At 42.6% G+C, this 23945-nt stretch overlaps 1 protein-coding gene across 11 annotated transcripts in view; it reads right to left on the bottom strand.

The window, feature by feature from the left end:
• The window catches only part of cmc1 (C-x(9)-C motif containing 1), a 218063-nt gene that overhangs the window by 55758 nt on the left and 138360 nt on the right, over nt 1-23945 (bottom strand). For 10 of the 11 annotated variants that reach the window (XR_011350068.1, XR_011350065.1, XR_011350064.1 and 7 more), the window contains one exon: nt 1315-1405. Coding sequence is in view for 5 of the 11 variants with exons in the window: in XM_069914035.1 (XP_069770136.1) it covers nt 1315-1405 (91 nt within the window). In the remaining 6 variants the exon portion in view is untranslated. Of the gene's footprint in view, nt 1-1314; nt 1406-1491; nt 1578-23945 lie in introns of those variants that run through there. The other variant, XM_069914040.1, reaches the window with a different exon arrangement.

Genomic DNA, 23945 nt, shown 5'->3' with positions numbered 1-23945 from the left:
CATTAAGCCTCTTAAACAATGAGATAAAGTGGCACGTGTTTTTATTTTTTACGCTCGTGACAAGAATATCATCGATGTAAACCAACACAAAATTGAGACTGCCTAGTGCGTGGTCCATAAAATGCTGAAATGTCTAAGCTGCATTCCACAGACCCTATGGCATTTGCAGAAACTCAAACATGCCAAAAAGGCTAATTACTGCCATCTTGCCAATATCAGAAGGCTCAACTGAAATCTGATAGTAAGCATGTGCTAGATTTATTTTTGCAAATACACGTGGAGGTTTTCTGAAAAGTTTTCTAAATTGGGAATGTTGTATTGGTCAGGCACAGTGGAATTGTTCAGGGAAGGATAATCACCACAAGGCAACCAATCCCCAGGAGATTTCTTTTGGAACCCAGCAATTCAGCTTCTTCCAAAAACAGCTTCTTGCCCTCCACCATTAGATTTCTGAATGGACAATGAATTAATGGGGGGGGGGGGGGGAAGAGAGAGAGAGAGAGAGAGATCACTTGGATAGTGTTACAGCCAGCACAAGTAGCTGGGACTGAAACAGGACAAGCTGGCAAGCTTTTGTAAGACAGCCTGGTCGAAGGCCTTGTGGTTCATGCAAGAGGAGAGGACTGGCTGTCTAATGCTTCACTTGGAATAAGAGAAACAAAAAGGAACTCCACAGTGACCTGAAAGAAAGAGGTTATCATCTGGAGAACCCTGACGGGGCATCTTTCATCAGCAAGACACTGAGGTGATTGATGGAAGCTCATCAGTTGTGGATGTCCTGGAACAACGCATCTCTCTCTCTGAAAACCAACAAGAACCTTCCTGAGCGGTAACCATTTACCTTTCGAGCTCCAAAGCCTAGTGACCATTATAAATATTAAATTCTCTGCATAGTATAAGAATTGCCTGCAACCAGTGAACTTGGAGATTGGACTGTGAGCCAAAGGACTTTTCTGAACTTACACACACATTACACACACGTGTGCTTAGAATTAGAAGGGGGTTAAGTTAAGTAAGTCAGTAGAGATGAGTGTAATTCTATTTTCATGTTTAAAGAAAATTAAAAGCAAATTTTGTTTGAATAACCATTTGCCTTAGTGAATGTCTATTGCTTCTGGGTTTTGGGGACCTCTGGGCTTGTAACACAGTGCACTAAATAGATTTTCTTTTCTCGGGTTTGATCTCCCCAGCAAATAATGCAGGCTTAGAGATAATAGCTACAAATACAGGGGGTGCATTAATTAAAAGTATTATATTGCACTGAAACTGATAAATATTATAACATTAGTACTTGTCATATAGCACAATACTTACTGGCCAGTTAGACATTCCTTTAGCGCAGCATTTTCTTCTCGGCATTTTACAACCATGAAAAATCCATTTTGCTGACAGCACTTGGTAAAATCTGCAATAAAATGGTGTCAGTGAATTAAAAATTAAAAGTGCATCAGTTCCGTGAATGTTACAAGAGACAAATTATTTTATTTGTACTTTTGTATGTGGTAGGGTTTCTTAAAATCATGAAGCACTTGCATAAAAACGCAACAAAATGCATGGGAAACATCTTCCTCTATATTAAGCCAGAAGTAATTAAGCCTTTACTTTGGATAGCAATTACTTTTAAGAATTTAGTTCAGCTGGTGATATATTTAAATTGGTTCATGAAACTCATTGGTTTACTTATAGAACTGATATATCTTTTGGCCAACAGCAACCAGTAATGCCATATTTTCTGTCAATTGTAATAAATAATTTCACTGAAATCACAAATGTTACAAGGTTAGAAAGTTTTGTCATAAAATATCCTTCAGCAAATACAATTAACTGTCATCTGATTGTACTACAGGCTGAAGTTGTTTCATTGCAATGAAACTGGAACATATTCATAACAGTCAACTTGTATCCACATTATCACAGAGGAAAAATAAAGAAGAACAAAATAGAATCAGTTACATAATTGAGAAACAAAGTATTATCTTTAAATTTTGAAAAATGTCAGCCAATTTTAAGGAAGCAGCCACTTGGTGTAATCTCAGTCAAATCTTAATAATTATCATGGATGTTCTATACAAAATGAAAATTAATGTCAGGTACTAGATATTATTGCAGTTCTTTTTGATAAGTAGCTGGGATTCTCATCTTGTAGGTAAGAACCTGCAAAGGAAAGGGCTGCACTACATAACTGGATTATTATCTTGTCTTATCTATTCCAAGAATTCCCTTTTAATCTTCCAAATGCAAAGTTGTATGGTGAGGCACCACAGTCATCAATACAGCAAGATCTGAAAATACATCATTTTATCACAATTCTCATAATTTGTCAAAATTGATGGTAATTTCTATTAATAAAAACAGAAAATGCTAGAAGCAATTAGCAGGACAGGCAACATCTATGCAAAAATATTTAATGGTTCAGGGCTCTTTACCATCTTTCTGACTTGCAGAATGTCGCTAGCATTTTGTGTTTTGGATGGAACATCGAAGTCAAGTCGTCACTTTTATTTATCATTCATACCATGCTCACACAGTAAAGACGACATAGCGTTTCTCCAGAACCACAAAACATATTTACATAAATATAACTTGGAATAGAGTTAAAATATTAAGACATATACTGTAAAAGTCCACGGTACACTATCCACATATGTTGTGGGGAGGGGGGGAAAACCTGCCCAATCTGGACGTAAGGGCTCGAGTGCTATGGCACCTCCTACCAGATGGCCGAAGGGAGAACAGTTTATGTGAAGGGTGTGTGGAGCCCTTCACAATATTTATTACCTTTCGCCTGCATGGAGTGTTGTAGATGTCCTTCATGTTAGGAAGAGAGCCCCCAATGGTCTTTTCCACTGACTTCACTTTTCTCTGCAGGGTCTTGTGGTCCGAGGTGCTACAGCTTCCAGATGCTCTCAATACTTCCTCTGTAGAATGCAGTGAGGATGGAGGGTGGGAGATGAATTTTCCTCAGGCTTCGCAGGAAGTAGAGGCACTGCTGGGCTTTCTTGGCTATGAAGCTGGCGTTAAGGGACCAGGTGAGATTCTCCACCAAATGCACTCCAAGGAGCGTGATACTCTTGACGACCTCAACGGTCAAGCCATCAATGGTCAGTGGAGGATGGTTCTTTCCCCAGAACCCCCCCACTTCCCCAGGCCCTCCTGGAGTCGACAACCATCTTTTTTGTTTTATTAATGTTCAGATACAGGTTGTTGCCTCTGTACCAGTCCATTAGTGACTGCACCTCATCTCTTTGCTGACTCCTTGTTCTTACTAATAAGGGCCACCACGTCATCAAGTTCGCTGACAACATTGGGGTCCCCATGCTCAGTATGATGGCCTTGGAAGAGCTGTTACCGATCTGGACTGCTTGAGATCTTCCTGACAGGAAGTCAAGAATCCATTTGCAGAGGGAGGTGTTTAGACCCAGCAGGTTCAACTTCCTTATCAGGTACTGAGGTATGATTGTGTTGAATGCCAAACTGAAGCCAATAAGCACCTTAATTTCCAGGTGGGTGAGGGATAGATGGAAGGTGGCAGTGATGGCAACATCCGTCGTGCGGTTGGATCTGTATATGAACTGCAGGGGGTCCAGTGACAAGAGCAGCAGGAGCTTGATGTAGAACAGTTCAGAACAGGCCCTTCAACAAAGATGTTGTGCTGACCTGTTTAAACATTCTCCATAACAATCTAATTTTTTTCCTACCGCACACCCATAACCGTTCATTTTTCTTGCATCTGCATGTCTATCTAAAAGGCTCTTGAATGCTCCCAATGGACCACACTCCACCACCCCGGCAATGCATTCTAAGCAATTACAGATTTCTAGCTTGGGTCATCTGTGTTTTGTTTTATGGTCACTTGCATGAACATAGTTATTGCAGAAACAAATTTGTTTTGGTAAAAATGTTCTTTCATTTTAAAATTGAGTTTACAAAGGAAGAATGAACAATAAATTCATGAAGTGACTTTGCAAGATTCCTCAAGAAATTGTTACATTACTAATATCAGGTCTTAAAAATTATTAAAACAATCTCCATTCACAAATTAGTATATTTTGAAGCTTCAATGAACTCTTAAGCATTTTGACACTAATATTGTTAAGTGCTTAAACAAAACTGCAAGTGCATTTGATTTAAAAGGCTCATTTTCCCAAGACACTTTTTACTCTGAAATGTTACTTGAATTACTCTGCAAATGGAAATATCCATTAACAATTGAATATCTCCTTGTATCTTATGGGAAGCTAGGGAAGAAATTGCAGGAGTCCAGTCTTGGATATTTGCATCATTAGGCTCAGGTGAGTTGCTGGAAGACAGTTAATATTGCACTGCAAGGAACTATAGGCCGAGAATTCTGAAAATCAGGATGAACATGCATTTGGAAAGGCAAAATCTAATTAGGGACAACAGCATGGCTTTGTGCTTGGGAAATTATATTTCATGTATTCTTGAAGAGGTAACCAAGATTGGTGAGGTAGGGCAGTAAGCATTGTCTGTGGATCCATCATCAATGGATTTTAGCAAGGTCTTAAACAAGCTATCACATGAAAGGTCAATGTGCATGGGATCCAGGTTGAGTTAACCAATTGGATACAGAATTAGCTTGACAATGGGAGACATAAGGGAGTATAGAAGGAATATTATTCAGATTGGAGGCCTGTGAATAGTGGTGCGCTGCAGGGATTGGTGCTGGGTCCACTGTTGTTTGTCATCTCATTTCTTGGAAGACAATGGTTAGTAGGTTTGAGAATTACATCAAAATTTGTGGTATAGTGGATGGTAAAGATTATCTAAGATTACAACAGATCTGGAAGAACTGGGAAAGTGGGCCAAGAAATTAAATTACAGTAATGTGGCCATTACAGAGATATAGCTGTCGTAAAGGCAGGGCTGGCTGCCTGATATTCATGGGTTTGGATATTTCAAAAAGGATAGGGAGGAGGTAAAAGGGGCAAGCAGCATTGCTAATCAGGAATAGTATCACAGTTACAGAAAGGGAGGATGTCACATGGGGATTGTCAATGCAAGTGGAGGTCAGAATGTGTAGGAAGAAATCACTCTATTAGAAGTATTCTAGGTCCCCACCCCACCCCCAAGTAGCCTCCGGGGCATAGAGGGGCAGCTAAGTTGGCAGAGTTGGGAAAGGTGCAAAAATGACAGGGTTGTTGTCACTGGTGACTTCCACTTCTCTTCTATTGACTGGTTCCTCCTTAGTACAAAAGGGGCAGGTGAAGTAGAATCTGTGACTTGTGTCCAGAAAGGATTTCTAACATGGTATGTGGGCAAGCCAAGTAGGAAGAGGCCAGGCTGGATTTAGTACTGGGAAATGAACACGGTCAGGTGGCAGGCCTCTCAGTAGGCGAGCATTTCAGAAAAAGCGACCCCAACTCCCTGACCTACAGCATACAAGGGTAAGAACAGACAAAATGAGGAAGCAATGAACTAGGGAAGGGATAATTACAATGGTGTAAGGCAGGAACTTGGGTGTGCAAATTAGGAACAAGTTCTCAGGGAAATGCACAGCAGAAATGTGGAGGATGTTTAGACACCGCTTACACAGGGGTTTAGATAATTTTGTTCCTCGTAGGAAAAGGATAGTAGGGTAAAGGAACAATGGTTGACAAGAGAGGTGGAACAGTTAGTCAAACAGAAGAAAAAAGTGTACACAAGGTTTAGGAAGCAAAAATCAGGCAGGGCTCATGAAAATTATGAGGAGGCCGGGAAATAAATTAAGATGGGCCTTATGAGTGCATGAAGGGGACATGACAAGTAAAATTAAGGAACCCCCCCCCCACCACAAAGCATTCCACACATACTTGTCAAACAGAAGGATGACTAGAGTGAGGTGAACATGTGCCTGGAGGAGGTAGGGGAGGCCATTAATGAATACTTTGCTTCAATGTTCACCAGGGAGGCATGAATGAATGTGAGGTCAGTGAAAATGTGCTGGGGGACATCAAGGTTTAGAAAGGTGGTGTAGAGGTTTCTGAAATGCATTTAGAGTGAAAAGTCCCTGGGGCTAGTTGGGAAATATCCCAGGATCTACAAGAAGTGAGGAAAGAGACTGAAAGGGCATGTCGATGATCTTTGCATCCTGCTTGATCAGGAGGGTTGGAGGATGGCAAATGTAGTTCCCTAGTTTAAGAAAGGTAATGAAGATAATCCTGGGAATTATAGACCAGCGAGTCTTAGATCAGGATGGGAAAATTATTGGAGTGGATTCTTAGGGACAGGATTCACGAGCATTCAGAGAATTTGGGATAGTTAGCATGGCTTTATGATGGTCAGGTCATGTCTCACAAGCCTAATTACGTTTTTTCGAGGGAAAAATGGAAGTTAGTAAGGTGTCTGACAAGGTCCCCATTGTAGGCCGAATCAAAAAGTTCAGAAGCATGGAATCTATGAAAACTTGATGACATGGATTCAGAACTGGTTTGCCACAGAAGGCAGAGGGTGGTCGGAGAGAGAAAGTGTTCTGCCTAGAGGATGGTGACCAAGTATCTGTTTTAGGGCTCTACACTTTATGATTTTTATAAATGACTTGGACTAAGAAGTGGAAAGATGGATTAGTATGTTTACAGATGACAAAAAGATTGGAGGTGTGGTGGATAGTATAGAAGGTTATTGCAGCTTACAATGGGAAAGAGACAGGATGCAGAGTCAGGCAGAGAAGTGACTTAGGAAGTTCAATCCAGAAAAGTGTGAAGTGATGTACATTGGAAAATCAAACTTGAAGGCAGAGAACATAGTTAACAGCAAGATTCTTAGCAGTGTAGAGGAACAGAGTGATCTTGGGGTCCACTGATCCCTCAAGGCTGCCGCGCAGGTTGATAGGGTGGATCAGGATGGTGCCTGAGTTGAAGAACATGTCGAATGAAGAAAGGTGAATGAGCTAAGGCTTTTCTCTTTGGAGCAATGGAGGATGAGAGGTGACTTAATAGAGGTATATTGGATTATGAGAGACATAGACAGATTGTACACCAGCACTTTGTCACAGGGCAGAAATGGCCAATACCAGAGAACATTCGTTTATGGTGAATGGTGGAAAGTTTAGAAGACATCAGAAGCAAGGCTTTTACACAGAGAGTTGTGGGTCTCTTTACTAATGGGCCTCCCAGTGGTGGTGGAGTCTGATACAATGGGGACATTCAGAAGTCTCTTAGGTAGGCACATGGATGTAAGAAAAATAGAGGGTTATGGGCTGTGAGGGAGGGAAGGATTAGATTGATGCCGAGTAGATCTATATAGGTCAGCATGGATTCATGTTTTAAAGGCCCATACTCAGGTATGTTCAAAGCATCATACTTTGGTAGGTGAAACCAGGGAAGGACTTGCACTTTTTGCTGAAGAGTGTTGTAGAATAGAGATTTGGGAGTACAAGTACATTGTTCCATGATGGTAGTGTCAGGGTAGTGAAGGGTTCGGCACACTTGCTTTTTTTTATCAGGGCACAGGAGTACAAAGCCATAGATATTATGCTGTAACTCTACCAGATGTTGGTGAGACTGTATTTGGTGTACTGTGCACAGTTCTGGTCACCAGTAAAGTTTCTAGTAAAGTTATCATTCAGCTGGAAAGGGTACAGAAAAGATTCATAAGAAAGTTACCGAGACAAATAGGCCTTAATTATAAGGAGAGATTGAATAGGCTGGAACTTTTCTCCCGGGAGCACAGAGGACTAAGGGGGCAACATAAAATCATGAGGGGCATAGATATGGAAAATAGTCATTATCTATTTCCTCTAGTAGAGGAGCCTAATAGGTGCATACATTAATGGTGCAAGGGGAAAGAATTAAAGGGGATCTGAGAGCACTTTCTTCACAGAGAGGTGGTGGATATGGAACGAGTTGCTGGAGAAACCAGGACAATTGTGAAGCTCAAAAGACATTTAATCAGGTATGTACATAGGAAAAGTTTAGAGGGAAATGGGCTGAATGCAGGCAAATGAGATGAACTTAATTGACATGGACATGTTGGGTTAAGGGGCCAAATTCCATGGTGTAGAAGTCTATGACTGCAATTTGAAAATGTGTAGAACTTTAACATGTCATAAATTCTATTTTAACACATGGCTGAAAATGCTCCTTTTTTTTTCAGTTTTAGCATGTGATAAGTGAGAGAGGTAACCTTGGAATTCATCTGATCTATTTTGTAGAAGATATCACACATTTTTGAGGAGTGGATTGCCCAGTAACTGAAGAAACTGTAAACACTGAACAATTTATTAGCACATTCAAATGGAATAATTATTCAGTATCCCTCACAGACCTGTGAATGTGATGCTTGAATTTTTTTTAAAAAAAACAAAAGTAATATGAAAGGACAGCTTTAAATGCCACTGGTACAATTGCTTTCTCTTTCACAATACATATGAGAATGAAAACATAATCTTTCCTGGGTGATCACAATGCATATTAATAGGAGATAAAGCAAAAATCAAGGCAGCATAAAAATTGGAAGATGCCAGTTTTGCTACAATTCAAATGGGTCTGTGACCTATTGGTTCAAAGTGATGTATTTGAGAACTATTCTATTTGTATATATTGAAGTGAACTAAACTAACTAAATTACAATTCACACAAATCTTGTCACATATAAACAAGGCATGATGCTTTACTTCATAATACTCTAATTTTTGACCACCTTGCTGGGAAACTGATTTACCTATAGAGCCAGTGATAAACAGACATTCACAACTCACAAGTATAGAATTTAGATCATTTGAATTATCAATACATAATCTGGAGTATGCAAAAACATGCCTCCAAAGCTGTCAGAATCTCAAATGAAATTGATGAATAATTGAAACTACTTTCAGCAAAATACTGGCCTGAATCAACAGGAATAGATTACATTATACATCTCTCCAATCATTCTTTGAATGTTACTTACAACATGACAGAAGTCCATTTGAACAATTTAACCATATAACCATTTATAGCACAGAAACAGGCCAGTTTGGCCCTCTAATCCGCGCCAAACATCTTCTCCCACTTAGTCCCACTGACCCAACTTTTCCTTGAATATTAACATCGATCTCGCTTCTACCACCACTGTCGGAAGTTCATTACATACCCCCACCACCCTTTGCGTGAAGAAATTCCCCCTTATATTTTCCTTAAACTTTTCCCCTTTTACTTTCAATCCATGCCCTCTTGTTTGAATCTCCCCCACTCTCAGTGAAAAAAGCCTATCCACATTGAGTCTATCTGTCCCCTTTATAATTTTGAATACCTCTATCAAAATCACCCCTCAACCTTCTACACTCCAGGGAACAAAGTCCCAGTCTGCTCAACCTTTCCCTGTAACTCAAACCCTGAAACCTTGGCAACATTCTCGTAAACCTCCTCTGCACTCTCTCTATACTGCTTATACCCTTCCTGTAATTCGGCAACCAAAACTGCATACAATATTCCAAATTGGGCCTCACCAATGCCTTAATTTCAACATAACATCCCAACTCCTGTATTCTATATTCTGATTTATGAAAGCCAACATACTAAATGCCTTCTTCACCAACCTATCCACATGTGATTCAACTTTCAGAGAATTATGTACCATGACTCCTAAATCCTTTTGTTCCACTGCACTCCTCAATTGTCTACCATTTAATGTGTCTGTCCTATTTTGATTAGTCCTACCAAAATGTAGCACCTCACATTTATCAGTATTAAACTCCATCTGCCATCTTTCAGCCAATTCTTCTAACTGTCCTATATCACTCTGTAAGCTTGGATAATCTTCCTCACTGTCCACAACACCACCAACCTTTGTATCATCTGCAAATTTATTAATCTAATTTTCCACCCTATCATCTAGATCATTAATTTTCATGACAAACGGCAGTGAACACAGTATCGATTCCTGAGGCACTCCACTCGACACCAACCTCCATTTCGACAAACAATATTCCACCACTACTCTCTGGCATCTCCCATCCAACCATTATTGAATCCATCTCACTACTTTATCATTAATATCCATGGAAAACCTTATCGAAAGCTTTACTAAAGTCCAAATAGACAACATCCACCGCCTTCCCCTCATCAACCTTGTTAGTAACCTCCTCAAAAAATTCTATAAGATTTGTTAGACATGATCTACCACTTACAAAACCATTCTGATTACTCAGAATCAATCCGTCTTTTCAAATAGTTGTATATACCATCTTTGAGCAGTCTGATTTCTCGCCTTTGTTTTTGTACAGGGTGATGATGGTGGCATCACGAAGATCCTGAGGCAGTTTACCTTGGTCCCAACAAAGCTTGAAAAACTCATGCAGTTTGGCATGCAGAGTTTTGCCGCCAGCCTTCCAGACTTCTGGGGGGATTCCATCCATACCTGCTGCTTTGCCACTTTTCAGTTGTTCGATTGCCTTATATGTCTCATCCAGGGTGGGAACCTCATCCAGCTCTAGCCTTAGGGGCTGTTGAGGGAGCTGGAGCAGGGCGGAATCTTGGACTGAGCGGTTGGCACTGAAAAGAGATTGGAAGTGTTCTGACCATCGGTTGAGGATGGAGATCTTGTCGCTGAGGAGGACTTTGCCGTCTGAGCTGCGCAGCGGGCTTTGGACTTGGGGTGAGGGGCTGTACACAGCCTTTAGAGCCTCGTAGAAACCCCTGAAGTCGCCAATGTCCGCGCTGAGCTGGGTTCGTTTGGCGAGGCTAGTCCACCACTCATTTTGGATCTCCCGGAGTTTGCGCTGAAGATGGCTGCATGCGCGACGGAAGGCTTGTTTCTTCTCTGGACAGGACGGCTTTGTAAGGTGAGCCTGGTGGGTACAAAAACAAAGGCGAGAAATCAGACTGCTCAAACTACAGGGGAATCACGTTGCTCTCCATTGCAGGCAAAATCTTCGCTAGGATTCTACTAAATAGAATAATACCTAGTGTCGCCGAGAATATTCTCCCAGAATCACAGTGCGGCTTTCGCGCAAACAGAGGAACTACTGACATGGTCTTTGCCCTCAGACAGCTCCAAGAAAAATGCAGAGAACAAAACAAAGGACTCTACATCACCTTTGTTGACCTCACCAAAGCCTTCGACACCGTGAGCAGGAAAGGGCTTTGGCAAATACTAGAGCGCATCAGATGTCCCCCAAAGTTCCTCAACATGATTATCCAACTGCACGAAAACCAACAAGGTCGGGTCAGATACAGCAATGAGCTCTCTGAACCCTTCTCCATTAACAATGGCGTGAAGCAAGGCTGTGTTCTGGCACCAACCCTCTTTTCAATCTTCTTCAGCATGATGCTGAACCAAGCCATGAAAGACCCCAACAATGAAGACGCTGTTTACATCCGGTACCGCACGGATGGCAGTCTCTTCAATCTGAGGCGCCTGCAAGCTCACACCAAGACACAAGAGAAACTTGTCCGTGAACTACTCTTTGCAGACGATGCCGCTTTAGTTGCCCATTCAGAGCCAGCTCTTCAGCGCTTGACGTCCTGCTTTGCGGAAACTGCCAAAATGTTTGGCCTGGAAGTCAGCCTGAAGAAAACTGAGGTCCTCCATCAGCCAGCTCCCCACCATGATTACCAGGCCCCCCACATCTCCATCGGGCACACAAAACTCAAAACGGTCAACCAGTTTACCTATCTCGGCTGCACCATTTCATCAGATGCAAGGATCGACAATGAGATAGACAACAGACTCGCCAAGGCAAATAGCGCCTTTGGAAGACTACACAAAAGAGTCTGGAAAAACAACCAACTGAAAAACCTCACAAAGATAAGCGTATACAGAGCCGTTGTCATACCCACACTCCTGTTCGGCTCCGAATCATGGGGCCTCTACCAGCACCACCTACGGCTCCTAGAACGCTTCCACCAGCGTTGTCTCCGCTCCATCCTCAACATCCATTGGAGCGCTTACATCCCTAACGTCGAAGTACTCGAGATGGCAGAGGTCGACAGCATCGAGTCCACGCTGCTGAAGATCCAGCTGCGCTGGATGGGTCACGTCTCCAGAATGGAGGACCATAGCCTTCCCAAGATCGTGTTATATGGCGAGCTCTCCACTGGCCACCGTGACAGAGGTGCACCAAAGAAAAGGTACAAGGACTGCCTAAAGAAATCTCTTGGTGCCTGCCACATTGACCACCGCCAGTGGGCTGATATCGCCTCAAACCGTGCACTTGGCGCCTCATAGTTTGGCGGGCAGCAACCTCCTTTGAAGAAGACCGCAGAGCCTACCTCACTGACAAAAGGCAAAGGAGGAAAAACCCAACACCCAACCCCAACCAACCAATTTTCCCCTGCAACCACTGCAATCGTGTCTGCCTGTCCCGCATCGGACTTGTCAGCCACAAACGAGCCTGCAGCTGACGTGGACTTTTTACCCCCTCCATAAATCTTCGTCCGCGAAGCCAAGCCAAAGAAAAGATATACCATCTTTAAGAACACTTTCCATTAATTTACCCACCTCCAACATGAGACTTGCAGGCCTTTAATTACCAGGTCTACTTTTGGATCCTTTTTTGAACAGCAGAACAACATGAGCCACCCTCCAGTCCTCTGGCACTTCCCCCGTGGCCAGTGACATTTTAAATATTTCTGTCAATGTCCCCACTATTTGTTCACTAACTTTCCTCAGGGTCTGAGGAAATATTTTGTCAGGACCTGGCTCAGTATTTTCTTTTCCTTAGTGAATACTGAAGAAAAAAAATCATTTAAAATTTCACCCATCTCCTCTGGCTTCTCACAGACCCTCCCCCCTCATTTTCAAGAGGTCCAATTTTAACCCTCACTATTCTTTTACTTTTAATATAACCTATAGAAACCCTTTGGATTTATTTTTACTTTTCCTGCCAAAGCAGCTTTATATCTCCTTTTAGCCTTTCTAATTTCTTTCTTAAGTTTTTTTTACACTCCTTGTAGTCCTCAAGCAGTTCATCCATTTCCTGCTGTTTATACCTGTTGTACACATCCCTCTTCCTCTGAACCAAGTTCCCAATATCTTTTGAAAACCAAGCTCCCTACAGTTTCTATCCTTTCGTTTAATCCTCACGGGGACATACCAACACCGCACTCTCAGAACTTCTCCTTTGAATATCCTCCATTTATCTGCTACATTCTTCCCTGAAAAGATCTTATCCCAATCTCATCCCCTTGAAATTTGCTTTCTTCCAATCAAGAATTTCAACCTTTGGCCCACCTCTATTCTTTTCCATTGCTAGCCTAAAACTAATAGTATTGTGATCACTGGACCCAAAGTGTTCCCCAACATAAACCTTTGTCACCTGACCTATAGGAGATCCAATACTGCCCCTTCTCGAGTCGGTTCTTCTACGTATTGATTCGAAAACTTTTGTGAACACACTTAACAAACTCTACCCCATCCAGCCCTCTTACTGTATGGGTGTCCCAGTTAATGTTCGGAAAGTTGAAATCTCCCACAACTAACACCTTGTGTTTATTATGCATATATGCAATCTTCTTACAAATTTGCTCCTCTAATTCCCTCAGCCCATTTGGTGGTCTATAATACACTCCTAATAATATATTCATGCCTCTGTCATTCCTCAATTCTACCCAAATAGCCTCGCTGGGCGATCCCACCAAACCATCCTGCCACAGCACTGCTGTAATAAGCAATGCAACTCCCCCACCATTTATTTCTCCCTCCACCCCCCCCCCCCCACCCATGTTCTATCATCCCTAAAACAGAATCCTGGAATATTTAACTGCCAAACATGACTTTGCTGCATCCAAGTTTCACTGATGGCCACAATATCCTATTTCCATGTGGACATCCATGCCGCTCATCCTCCTTATTTACAATGCTCTTTGCATTAAAATATATGCACTTGAGAGACTGTCCTCCACATATACTTCTTTAGTTACCAACTACTTTTACCTTCTTCCCTCATTCATTCTATTTATTTATGTAATCTTAAACCATTCAATTACATCCAATTAACTTACCTTTTGGAGGGTGGGAGGAAACCAGAGCACCCAAGGAAATATCACACAGGTTACAGGGAGAATGTAGAAATTCCTTACAATAACTCTGGATCAGTGACGGTAACCATGCTTTAGGTTATTTATTTACAGTATATTTGTGCCATTATCGCATCAACCAGATATTGTATTAACAATCTGATTCAATTTCATCCTCAAAAAGAAAACATAGCAAAAGTTTCAATGACCTATTTAATATTTTGCAAATGCCCATGGTAGATTGTAAGCCTTAAATTAGCTGTTATCAATGTTTTGTCACTTATTTAACAACCAGATTTTAATTAGCTTTTTTCCCTCAGTAATCTGATAATTTGTTTGCTGGGAAGATGCAGCAAGAATGTAAACCAATTACCAAGATCGCACACTGCATGCTAATCCAATTTAAACTTTAGCAAATTAATTGCTGTCAAACCTGAATAATATTATAAAAAGGCAAATCCCCTTGCTCCAGGTCAATTCCTATTTTCTCTTCCTTCTTCCTTTCGATTTATACACTTCCGATGCACATTCAAATTTACCTGAACAAAAGAACAACCGATTCTCACCCTTTGGTACAAGAACTGCAAGATGGTCAAATAGCAAACTACACTACTTCAGTCATTCTAATATACAAATATGGGTAAAACACAGGATCCCGTTGACACCATGGTTCAGTGGAAAATAAACAAATGCTGGAGAAACTCAGCAGGTCAAACTCAGCCTCTCATGCTCCCCCACACCTTGATGAAGGGCTCAAGCCTGAAACATTAGTAATCTTTCTTTACCTTTGCTACATAAAGGGACTGTTTGACCTGCTGAGTTTCTCCAGCATTTGTGTAATATATAAATATCCAGTACACAAGAACCAGAATAAAAGATTGGCCAAATAGCCCCTTGAGCCTATTCTGTGATTCAGTACGATCATGGCTGACTACTGGAAGTTCAGCTCTAAATCAATGTTATTATAGTTGGTGAAACACTGAAACACCATAAGTTTTATCTATTCACAAACTGTGTAACATCACAATTGAAGGAGTCTCGGGAGACAAACTCTCTTCAAAAGTTCTCTCTTGTCCCCATCTCAGTAGACAAACTCTTTATAAACATTGTCTGCCAAGACACCAACTCCCACAATTACCCTGTCCCTGGTAAAGATTCTACTACTTTTTCCAATTTCCTCTATCGCATCAGCTCCCAGGATGGGGTCTTCCATTCCAGGTTATCTGAGATGACCTTCAAAAAACATGGCTTCCCCTTTGCCACCATCAACTCAACTTCCCCAACCATTTCCTGTATATCTGCCCAGGACCCCTCTGCCACTAGATGCAACAGACAGGATTTCCCTTATCCTCACCTACCACCCCACCAGCTTCTGCAGCCAACATATCATCCTTTGGAATTTCCGTAACCTACAATGTAATCTCATGACCAAATACATCTTCCCCTCTCCTTCCCTCTCTGCCTTCTGCAAAGTCCACTTCCTCTGTGATTCCATCATTCACTCATCCCTTCCCACTCATCACCCCCCTGTGACTGCAGGAAATGCTGCACTTGCACCCACACCTCCTCCCTCACTACCTTTTGAGGCCCAAAACAGTCTTTCCAAGTAAAGCTTGCAAATATGCAGGGGTACTCTAATCCATCCAGTGCTCCTGCGGTGGCCTTCTCTACATCTGAGAGTCTGGAAGCAGACTGGAAGATCATTGAGCACCTGCACTCTGCTGCAATAACAGGACCTCCCAATGGCCAATCATTTCAACTCTGCACCCCAATCACACATCAACATGTCTGTCCATGACCTCATGCACTGCCATCCTGAGGATACCTGCAAATTGGTGGAAAAACAGCTAATATGCTGATTGGCACTCTCTAACTAGATGGTATAACATTGACTTCTCTGATTTCCATTAGGTCCCTCCCCCATCTGTACATCTCTGTCTCTCTTCCCCTATCCCTCTGCTCCTTTTCTACAGCTCCCACCCCTTCCCCCTTCATTCAGAGCTATCCCCTCACCCTATCACTTCCCAGCTTTTTTTCGCTTCTTCCCTCCCACCCATATCTACCAATGATCTCTTGCCTGTGGGCCTGTGCTCCTTCCTGCACCACTTTATTTAGGCACCTGCCTGATTTTGCTCATAACTTGACGAAGGGCTCAGGCCCAAAAAGTTGGTTATACATTTTTGCTACATTAAGAACATTGCCTGACCTGCTGAGCTTCTCCAGAACTTTTGTGATTTGAACAACCATCACAATTTCTAGACTTTCTTGTTGAATCACAATTGAATGCTTGTGATTTACAGGCCCTAGTGCCACTCGGAGTTCCATTGTAAAACATTGAAACTACTCATTGAATACATTTTTCATGTCAGGCTTCATCTATAAGTGACTATGATATATTCCAATTTAATATATTGTCAGGATCAATATTATTTGGTTTACAGAAACTTTCATCATGCAATATTTAACATGTATAGAACATGACGGCACAGTACAGGCTTTCTTTAGCTTGGCTTCGCAGACGAAGATTTATGGAGGGGTAAATGTCCACGTCAGCTACAGGCTCGTTTGTAGCTGACAATTCCGATGCGGGACAGGCAGACACGGTTGCAGCGGTTGCAAGGGAAAATGGGTTGGTTGGGGTTGGGTGTTGGGTTTTTCCTCCTTTGTCTTTTGTCAGTGAGGTGGGCTCTGCGGTCTTCTTCAAAGGAGGTTGTTGCCCGCCGAACTGTGAGGCGCCAAGATGCACGGTTTGAGGCGATATCAGCCCACTGGCGGTGGTCAATGTGGCAGGCACCAAGAGATTTCTTTAGGCAATCCTTGTACCTCTTCTTTGGTGCACCTCTGTCACGGTGGCCAGTGGAGAGCTCGCCATATAACACAATCTTGGGATGGGGATGGTCGTCCATCTGGAGACGTGACCTACCCAGCGCAGTTTGATCTTCAGCAGCGTGGATTCGATGCTGTCGGCCTCTGCCATCTCGAGTACTTCGATGTTGGAGATGAAGTCGCTCCAATGAACAATGCTACATAAACAACAATCTAATCCTTCCCTATTTCATGCCCATTATCCCTTTATTTTTCTTAGATGGGTCAGAAATGAATATAATTTACATGTGTTGCAATAAACTGTTTCAAATGCAATGTAACAACTTGATGGGAATTATTTCTCTTCACGTCAATGGCACTTTAAAAACAGTTATAAGCAAGGAATTTACAACTGGGAAAATACCATTTCTTTAAAAAGTTTTAAGTTTTATTGCAGCAGGAACTTGCTGCCAGTTGTGAATGGTCCAAGCTCTTTGCTGGCCCACGAGTTAAGTGTGGAATCATCTTTTGCAGATTAATTCCTTTTGGTTTATTGCCTGAAGACCCAATCTTAAATGGTGTCTTATATAAAAGAAAACAATGTTATCACAATACTGAGGAGAAACAAGGCAAAACAAACCTTTTGCACACAAGAAATAAGAAAAAACCCTAGTGCTCATACACAAAAAGTCCCTTATCAAATCTGGAAAAAAAAACAGAATATGAAAGTGAATGGAAGAACGCAGCATGAAATCAGGTAGAGAAGTGGCAGATAGAGTGTGAAAAAGTGATATACTTTGAAAGCTCAAACTTGAAGACTGAGTACACAGTTAATGGTGGGATTTTTTAGTAGCGTGAGAATGGAAGGTCCAAGTTCCATAGATTTGTCAAGGGTGCTGCGCAAGTTGATAGGGAAGTTACAAAGGGAGATTATGTTCTAGCCTTCATTAGTTGGGGGATTGAGTAAAAGAGCCTCAAGGTAATGTTGCAGCTCCATAAAACTCTGGTTAGACCACAGTTGGAGTATTATGTGTAGTCCTGACACCTCATTATAGGAAGGGTGAGGAAGCTTTCCAGAGAGTGCAGAGAAGATTCAGCAGGATGCTGCCCAAATTGGAGAACATGCCTTACGAAGAAAGGTTGAGCAAACTCAGAAAATGAGAGTAGATTTAATGATCATGTGTGGCTTGATACAAGAACAACAGCATATCCAAATTTCCTAATGATAATAATACAGTAGTGCACTGCATAAAAGGGGGAAATGAGTCAGCATACTGGAGGGAGATTGAAAACTGATTTGAATGGTGGACTAACAACAACCCCTCACTCAATGCTATCAAGACGAAAGATTGTAGACTTTACGAAACGAAAACCAGAGGTGTACAATCCAGTGATAATTAGGAGATCAGAGATAAAGAGGGTGAACAAATTTTAATTCCTGGTGGTCACTATCTTGGAGGTCCTTTCCCAAACCTAACACACTAATGCCATCGTGAGGAAAGCATGTCAGCGCCTCTATTTCCTCAGGAGTTTGCGGAGGTTCGGTATGTCAAGTTTATTGTCATCTGATTGTACAAGTGCAATGCAATGAAATAGCATTCTCCGATCTTCAGTTCAAAATAAAAAGCTGACATACGATCTGACATAACACACATCCAGGCAAAAAGTACATATGCTGGACAAGTATTTCATCTATACAAATAGATAAATATTATTTCATGAATATGAGAGTCTCAGATAGTTGTTCAGCTTTCTCACTGCCCATAGGAAGAAGCTATTCCTCAGCCTGGTGGTGCTGGCTCTGATATTCCTGTATCTTTCCCCTGACAGAAGCAGCTGAAAGATGCTGCGTGCAGGATGGAAGGGGTCTTCAATGATTTTGCATGCCCTCTTCAGACAATGATCCTGGTAGATCACTTCATTTTGCAGAGGGGGGATGGGGGGGAGGGAAGAGGAATACTCCACTGATCCTCTCTGCCACTCTTGTGGTACTGTGGATTGACCTATATAGAAGGCTAACATAATGTTGGCCTGTTGCCTTGCCCTTTTCAGTCTTCTCAGGAAGTCCAGTCACTGTTGCACCTTCCTGATAAGTGAGGAGATGTTGAGTGTCCACGATAGTTCACTTGTTAAATGAACTCCAAGCAACTTAGTGCTCTCCACTCTCTCTATTACAGTTATTGATATGTAGTGGAGGGTGGTCATTCCTGGTCCTCCTGAAGTCCACAATCATCTCCTTCGTCTTGTCCACATTGAGACTCATGTTGTTTCCACCTCTTCTCTGTAGTGTGACTTATCATTGTTGCTGATAAGGACAACTACTGTTGTATTATCTGCAAACTTAATGACACTTTTGGGTCAGTAGTGTGAACAGGAGCAGGATGAGCACACAGCTTTGATATACACCAGTGCTCAGCATGAGCAACGTTCAACGTTCTGCTACTGACCTGGACAGACTGTGGTCTTTCCATTAGGAAGACCAAGATCCAGTTACAGAAAGGACAGCTTCTCCTCCAGCTTTCTAGGGAATGATTGCATTAAACATCGAGCTGAAGTCAATGAACAGCAGGCTGGAGTATAAAGTGTCATTTTCCAGGTTGATCAGGAAGGAGTGGAGTGACAAGGCTATAGAATCGTCTGTGGAACAGTTTCTTCTGAGGGCTAATTGAAATGGGTCCAGCATCTCTAGGAGGTGTGCTTTGAAGCATTCCATCATCAGATGAACAAATCATTTCATAATGGTGCAGGTCAGTGCCACAGTCATTGAGGCCTGCTACTGTTGCCCTCTTAGGTACCGAGATGATAATGGTTGTCGTAAACTCTGCAGGAACGATGAACTGCTTCAGTGAGGGGTTGAAGATGTCCATGAAGACCTCCATCAATTAGTCTGTGCAGTGGTTCAGTACCCAACCAGGTTGATGTGATCTGTTATAGTCTTAATTCCTTGCCATATCACGTCATGCCAATGGTGTCACAAAGCTGTCTAGGGATCTTTTGTGCATACCCCACTTTGCCTTTGGATTGCATGGGAGAGTTCAACCCTGGCTGATCAGTGCCATCTTATCCCCTGTCCTGAAGGCAGCATCACGAGCTCTGAGATGGTCCCGTACCTCCACGTCCAACCATAGTTTCTGGTTAACCCTGGTTATGAATATGAAGCCTTTGATCTTGGAAACATTCTCAATGCACTTGCAGATGTATCCCTCTATATTTACATGACCATTGTAGGTAGCTGCCTCCATGGTTTCAAAGCAGCCTTGCAGCACTGCTATGCACCCCATCCCCCTCCACAACCCAGCCATGTCCTAATCTCCCTGCGAACTTCAAATTCAAATAGCTTTATTGTCGTTGTACGTTATACAACGAGATTAAAAAGACAGCAGTTCAAGGTTACCAATGCAGCGACGCAATCACAGGCAGCACCACAGATGTTAAATAAATTATTTAATTTACCTAGCTTGCTTTGCCAGCAGTCTGTATGCCAGGGTTAGCAGGATAGATATGTTATCTGAGTAACCAAGCTAGAGGCAAGATGCAGCCTGGTATGCACCAAGGACATTGGGGTACACATAATCCAGGATGTTCGCTCCCTGGTGGATAAGTTGACATACTATTGAAACAATGGTAAGACTATTTTCGGGTTGGCATGATTGAGGTCACCAGCAACAATCATGGCAGTCAGGGTGGGATGTCTGGGTTCGCAAATGGCACCGTAAAGCTCCATCTGATTAGGTGAAGGTGACAATCAGCATGGCCAAGAATTCCCTAGGCAAATAAAAAGGTCTGCATTTCACCAAGAGGTACTGTATCTGAGCAGAAGGAAAACTTCTTATCAGAAATTTTGGCAAACTTCTTCCAATGTGTAGTGGAAAATATGCAAACCTGCAGAATCATGGCCTTGTATGGGGGCACAAATATATCTGAGCGGTAAGTGCAAGCGATAGTGGACACTTCCCAGTACATCACAAGTAAAATTCTCCCCATCACTGAGAACATCTAAATGGAATGTTGGTGTTGGAGAGTAATGGCAATCATCAAGGATCCACATCTTGCTGTTACCATCAGAAAAGAGGTATATGCCACAGGACTTGTACCTCAGGAATAGTTGCTCCCCTTCAACCACCAGACTCATTCTGAGACTCTTACTTTACTTTGCTCATTATTTATTACTGAATATTTATTTTCTGTATTTGCATAGTCAGTTTGTTTACATTTCTTTATTCTTGAATACATTTTACAGTTACCGGTAATTAGAAATTCTGTCTGGCACCTTATTGACTAAAGCAGAATAATTTATAGTAATGAACAAGCAAACGGTAGAGGAATAAGCAATAAGTTTGTTTGTGTTTGACTGTAGAAATATCAGCGAATCAAGGTCCAGCAACAAGAAGGTAAAAAATAAGAACTAATAAAACAAAAAGTACAAGAGAAGCTGTTGAGAGTAAAACCAGGGCACGACTTACATGGTGAATATCAGGGCCCTGAAGAGTGTTGTAGAACAGGGAGATCTAGAGGTACAGGTGCATTGTTCACTCAAAGTGGTGACTCAGGTGGGCAAATTGGTAAAGAAAGCATTTGGTGCATTTGCCTTCAATGGTGTACGTATAGATTACAAAAGTTGGGACCTCATGATTCAGTTATACATAGAGTATAGTATGTAGTTCTGGTTGCCCAGCTCTAGGAAGGACATCAATAAAATGGGAAGGTTGCAGAGGAGCTTTACCCCAGGATGTTGCCGGGACTGGGGAAACTTGAGGGTAGAGAAAGATTAGATAGGATGTTTTTGTATTCTCTTGAGTGAAAGAGGCTGAAGGGTGACCTGATAGAAATTTATATAATCGCGAGGACCATGAATAAAGTGAATGCTCACAGTCTTTTTGCAGCGTAGATAATTCTTGAACTAGTGGTCATAGGTTTAAAGTGAAAGGAAAAAGACTTAAGAAGACCTGAGAAGTAACTTTTTCACTCTGAGGGCACTCCGTATCTGGAATGAGCTGTCAAAGGAAACTATCAAAGTGGGCAGAATTACAGCATTCAACTGGACAGATTTATGCATAGGAAGGGCTTAGGATATGGACCAAATGGAGGCAAGTGGAAGGAGCCCAGAAAATCAGCTTGCTTGTCATGGATGAGATATGCCAAACTGCCTATTCTATGATACAAGTCTAATTTTCCAAAAACTAATAATCACAAGGACCCATCATCTGCATAGTAATGTTTTTAAACCCAGATTTACTGGTCGTTCTGATTTGAGGAATGTATTCCAGCTGTTATGTCAATGAAGAGACATTTCTGCTGCATTGAATCTTCCCAAAGACTATAAATTATACTGTTAAGTATACACGCTATGCTATTGATTGAAAAACATGCATTAACATGCTTACAATCTATATCAATGTAATACACAACATCTGTATGTATGTATATAGATTCTTCTTCTTTCTTTGGCTTGGCTTCGCGGACGAAGATTTATGGAGGGGGTAAAAAGTCCACGTCAGCTGCAGGCTCGTTTGTGGCTCACAAGTCCGATGCGGGACAGGCAGACACGATTGCAGCGGTTGCAAGGGAAAATTGGTTGGTTGGGGTTGGGTGTTGGGTTTTTCCTCCTTTGCCTTTTGTCAGTGAGGTGGGCTCTGCGGTCTTCTTCAAAGGAGGTTGCTGCCCGCCAAACTGTGAGGCGCCAAGATGCACGGTTTGAGGCGTTATCAGCCCACTGGCGGTGGTCAATGTGGCAGGCACCAAGAGATTTCTTTAGGCAGTCCTTGTACCTTTTCTTTGGTGCACCTCTGTCACGGTGGCCAGTGGAGAGCTCGCCATATAATACGATCTTGGGAAGGCGATGGTCCTCCATTCTGGAGACGTGACCCATCCAGCGCAGCTGGATCTTCAGCAGCGTGGACTCGATGCTGTCGACCTCTGCCATCTCGAGTACTTCGACGTTAGGGGTGTAAGCGCTCCAATGGATGTTGAGGATGGAGCGGAGACAACGCTGGTGGAAGCGTTCTAGGAGCCGTAGGTGGTGCCGGTAGAGGACCCATGATTCGGAGCCGAACAGGAGTGTGGGTATGACAACGGCTCTGTATACGCTTATCTTTGTGAGGTTTTTAAGTTGGTTGTTTTTCCAGACTCTTTTGTGTAGTCTTCCAAAGGCGCTATTTGCCTTGGCGAGTCTGTTGTCTATCTCATTGTCGATCCTTGCATCTGATGAAATGGTGCAGCCGAGATAGGTAAACTGGTTGACCGTTTTGAGTTTTGTGTGCCCGATGGAGATGTGGGGGGGCTGGTAGTCATGGTGGGGAGCTGGCTGATGGAGGACCTCCGTTTTCTTCAGGCTGACTTCCAGGCCAAACATTTTGGCAGTTTCCGCAAAGCAGGACGTCAAGCGCTGAAGAGCTGGCTCTGAATGGGCAACTAAAGCGGCATCATCTGCAAAGAGTAGTTCACGGACAAGTTTCTCTTTTGTCTTGGTGTGAGCTTGCAGGCGCCTCAGATTGAAGAGACTGCCATCCGTGCGGTACCGGATGTAAACAGCGTCTTCATTGTTGGGGTCTTTCATGGCTTGGTTCAGCATCATGCTGAAGAAGATTGAAAAGAGGGTTGGTGCGAGAACACAGCCTTGCTTCACGCCATTGTTAATGGAGAAGGGTTCAGAGAGCTCATTGCTGTATCTGACCCGACCTTGTTGGTTTTCGTGCAGTTGGATAATCATGTTGAGGAGCTTTGGGGGACATCCGATGCGCTCTAGTATTTGCCAAAGCCCTTTCCTGCTCACGGTGTCGAAGGCTTTGGTGAGGTCAACAAAGGTGATGTAGAGTCCTTTGTTTTGTTCTCTGCACTTTTCTTGGAGCTGTCTGAGGGCAAAGACCATGTCAGTGGTTCCTCTGTTTGCGCGAAAGCCGCACTGTGATTCTGGGAGAATATTCTCGGCGACACTAGGTATTATTCTATTTAGTAGAATCCTAGCGAAGATTTTGCCTGCAATGGAGAGCAACGTGATTCCCCTGTAGTTTGAGCAGTCTGATTTCTCGCCTTTGTTTTTGTACAGGGTGATGATGGTGGCATCACGAAGATCCTGAGGCAGTTTACCTTGGTCCCAACAAAGCTTGAAAAGCTCATGCAGTTTGGCATGCAGAGTTTTGCCGCCAGCCTTCCAGACTTCTGGGGGGATTCCATCCATACCTGCTGCTTTGCCACTTTTCAGTTGTT

The sequence above is a fragment of the Narcine bancroftii genome, chromosome 1 (assembly GCF_036971445.1).
Source record: "Narcine bancroftii isolate sNarBan1 chromosome 1, sNarBan1.hap1, whole genome shotgun sequence".
In the NCBI taxonomy this organism is placed as follows: Eukaryota; Metazoa; Chordata; class Chondrichthyes; order Torpediniformes; family Narcinidae; genus Narcine; species Narcine bancroftii.
The sequence above is the reverse complement of the archived record's forward strand: the minus strand, read 5'-3'. Positions and strand labels throughout refer to the sequence as shown.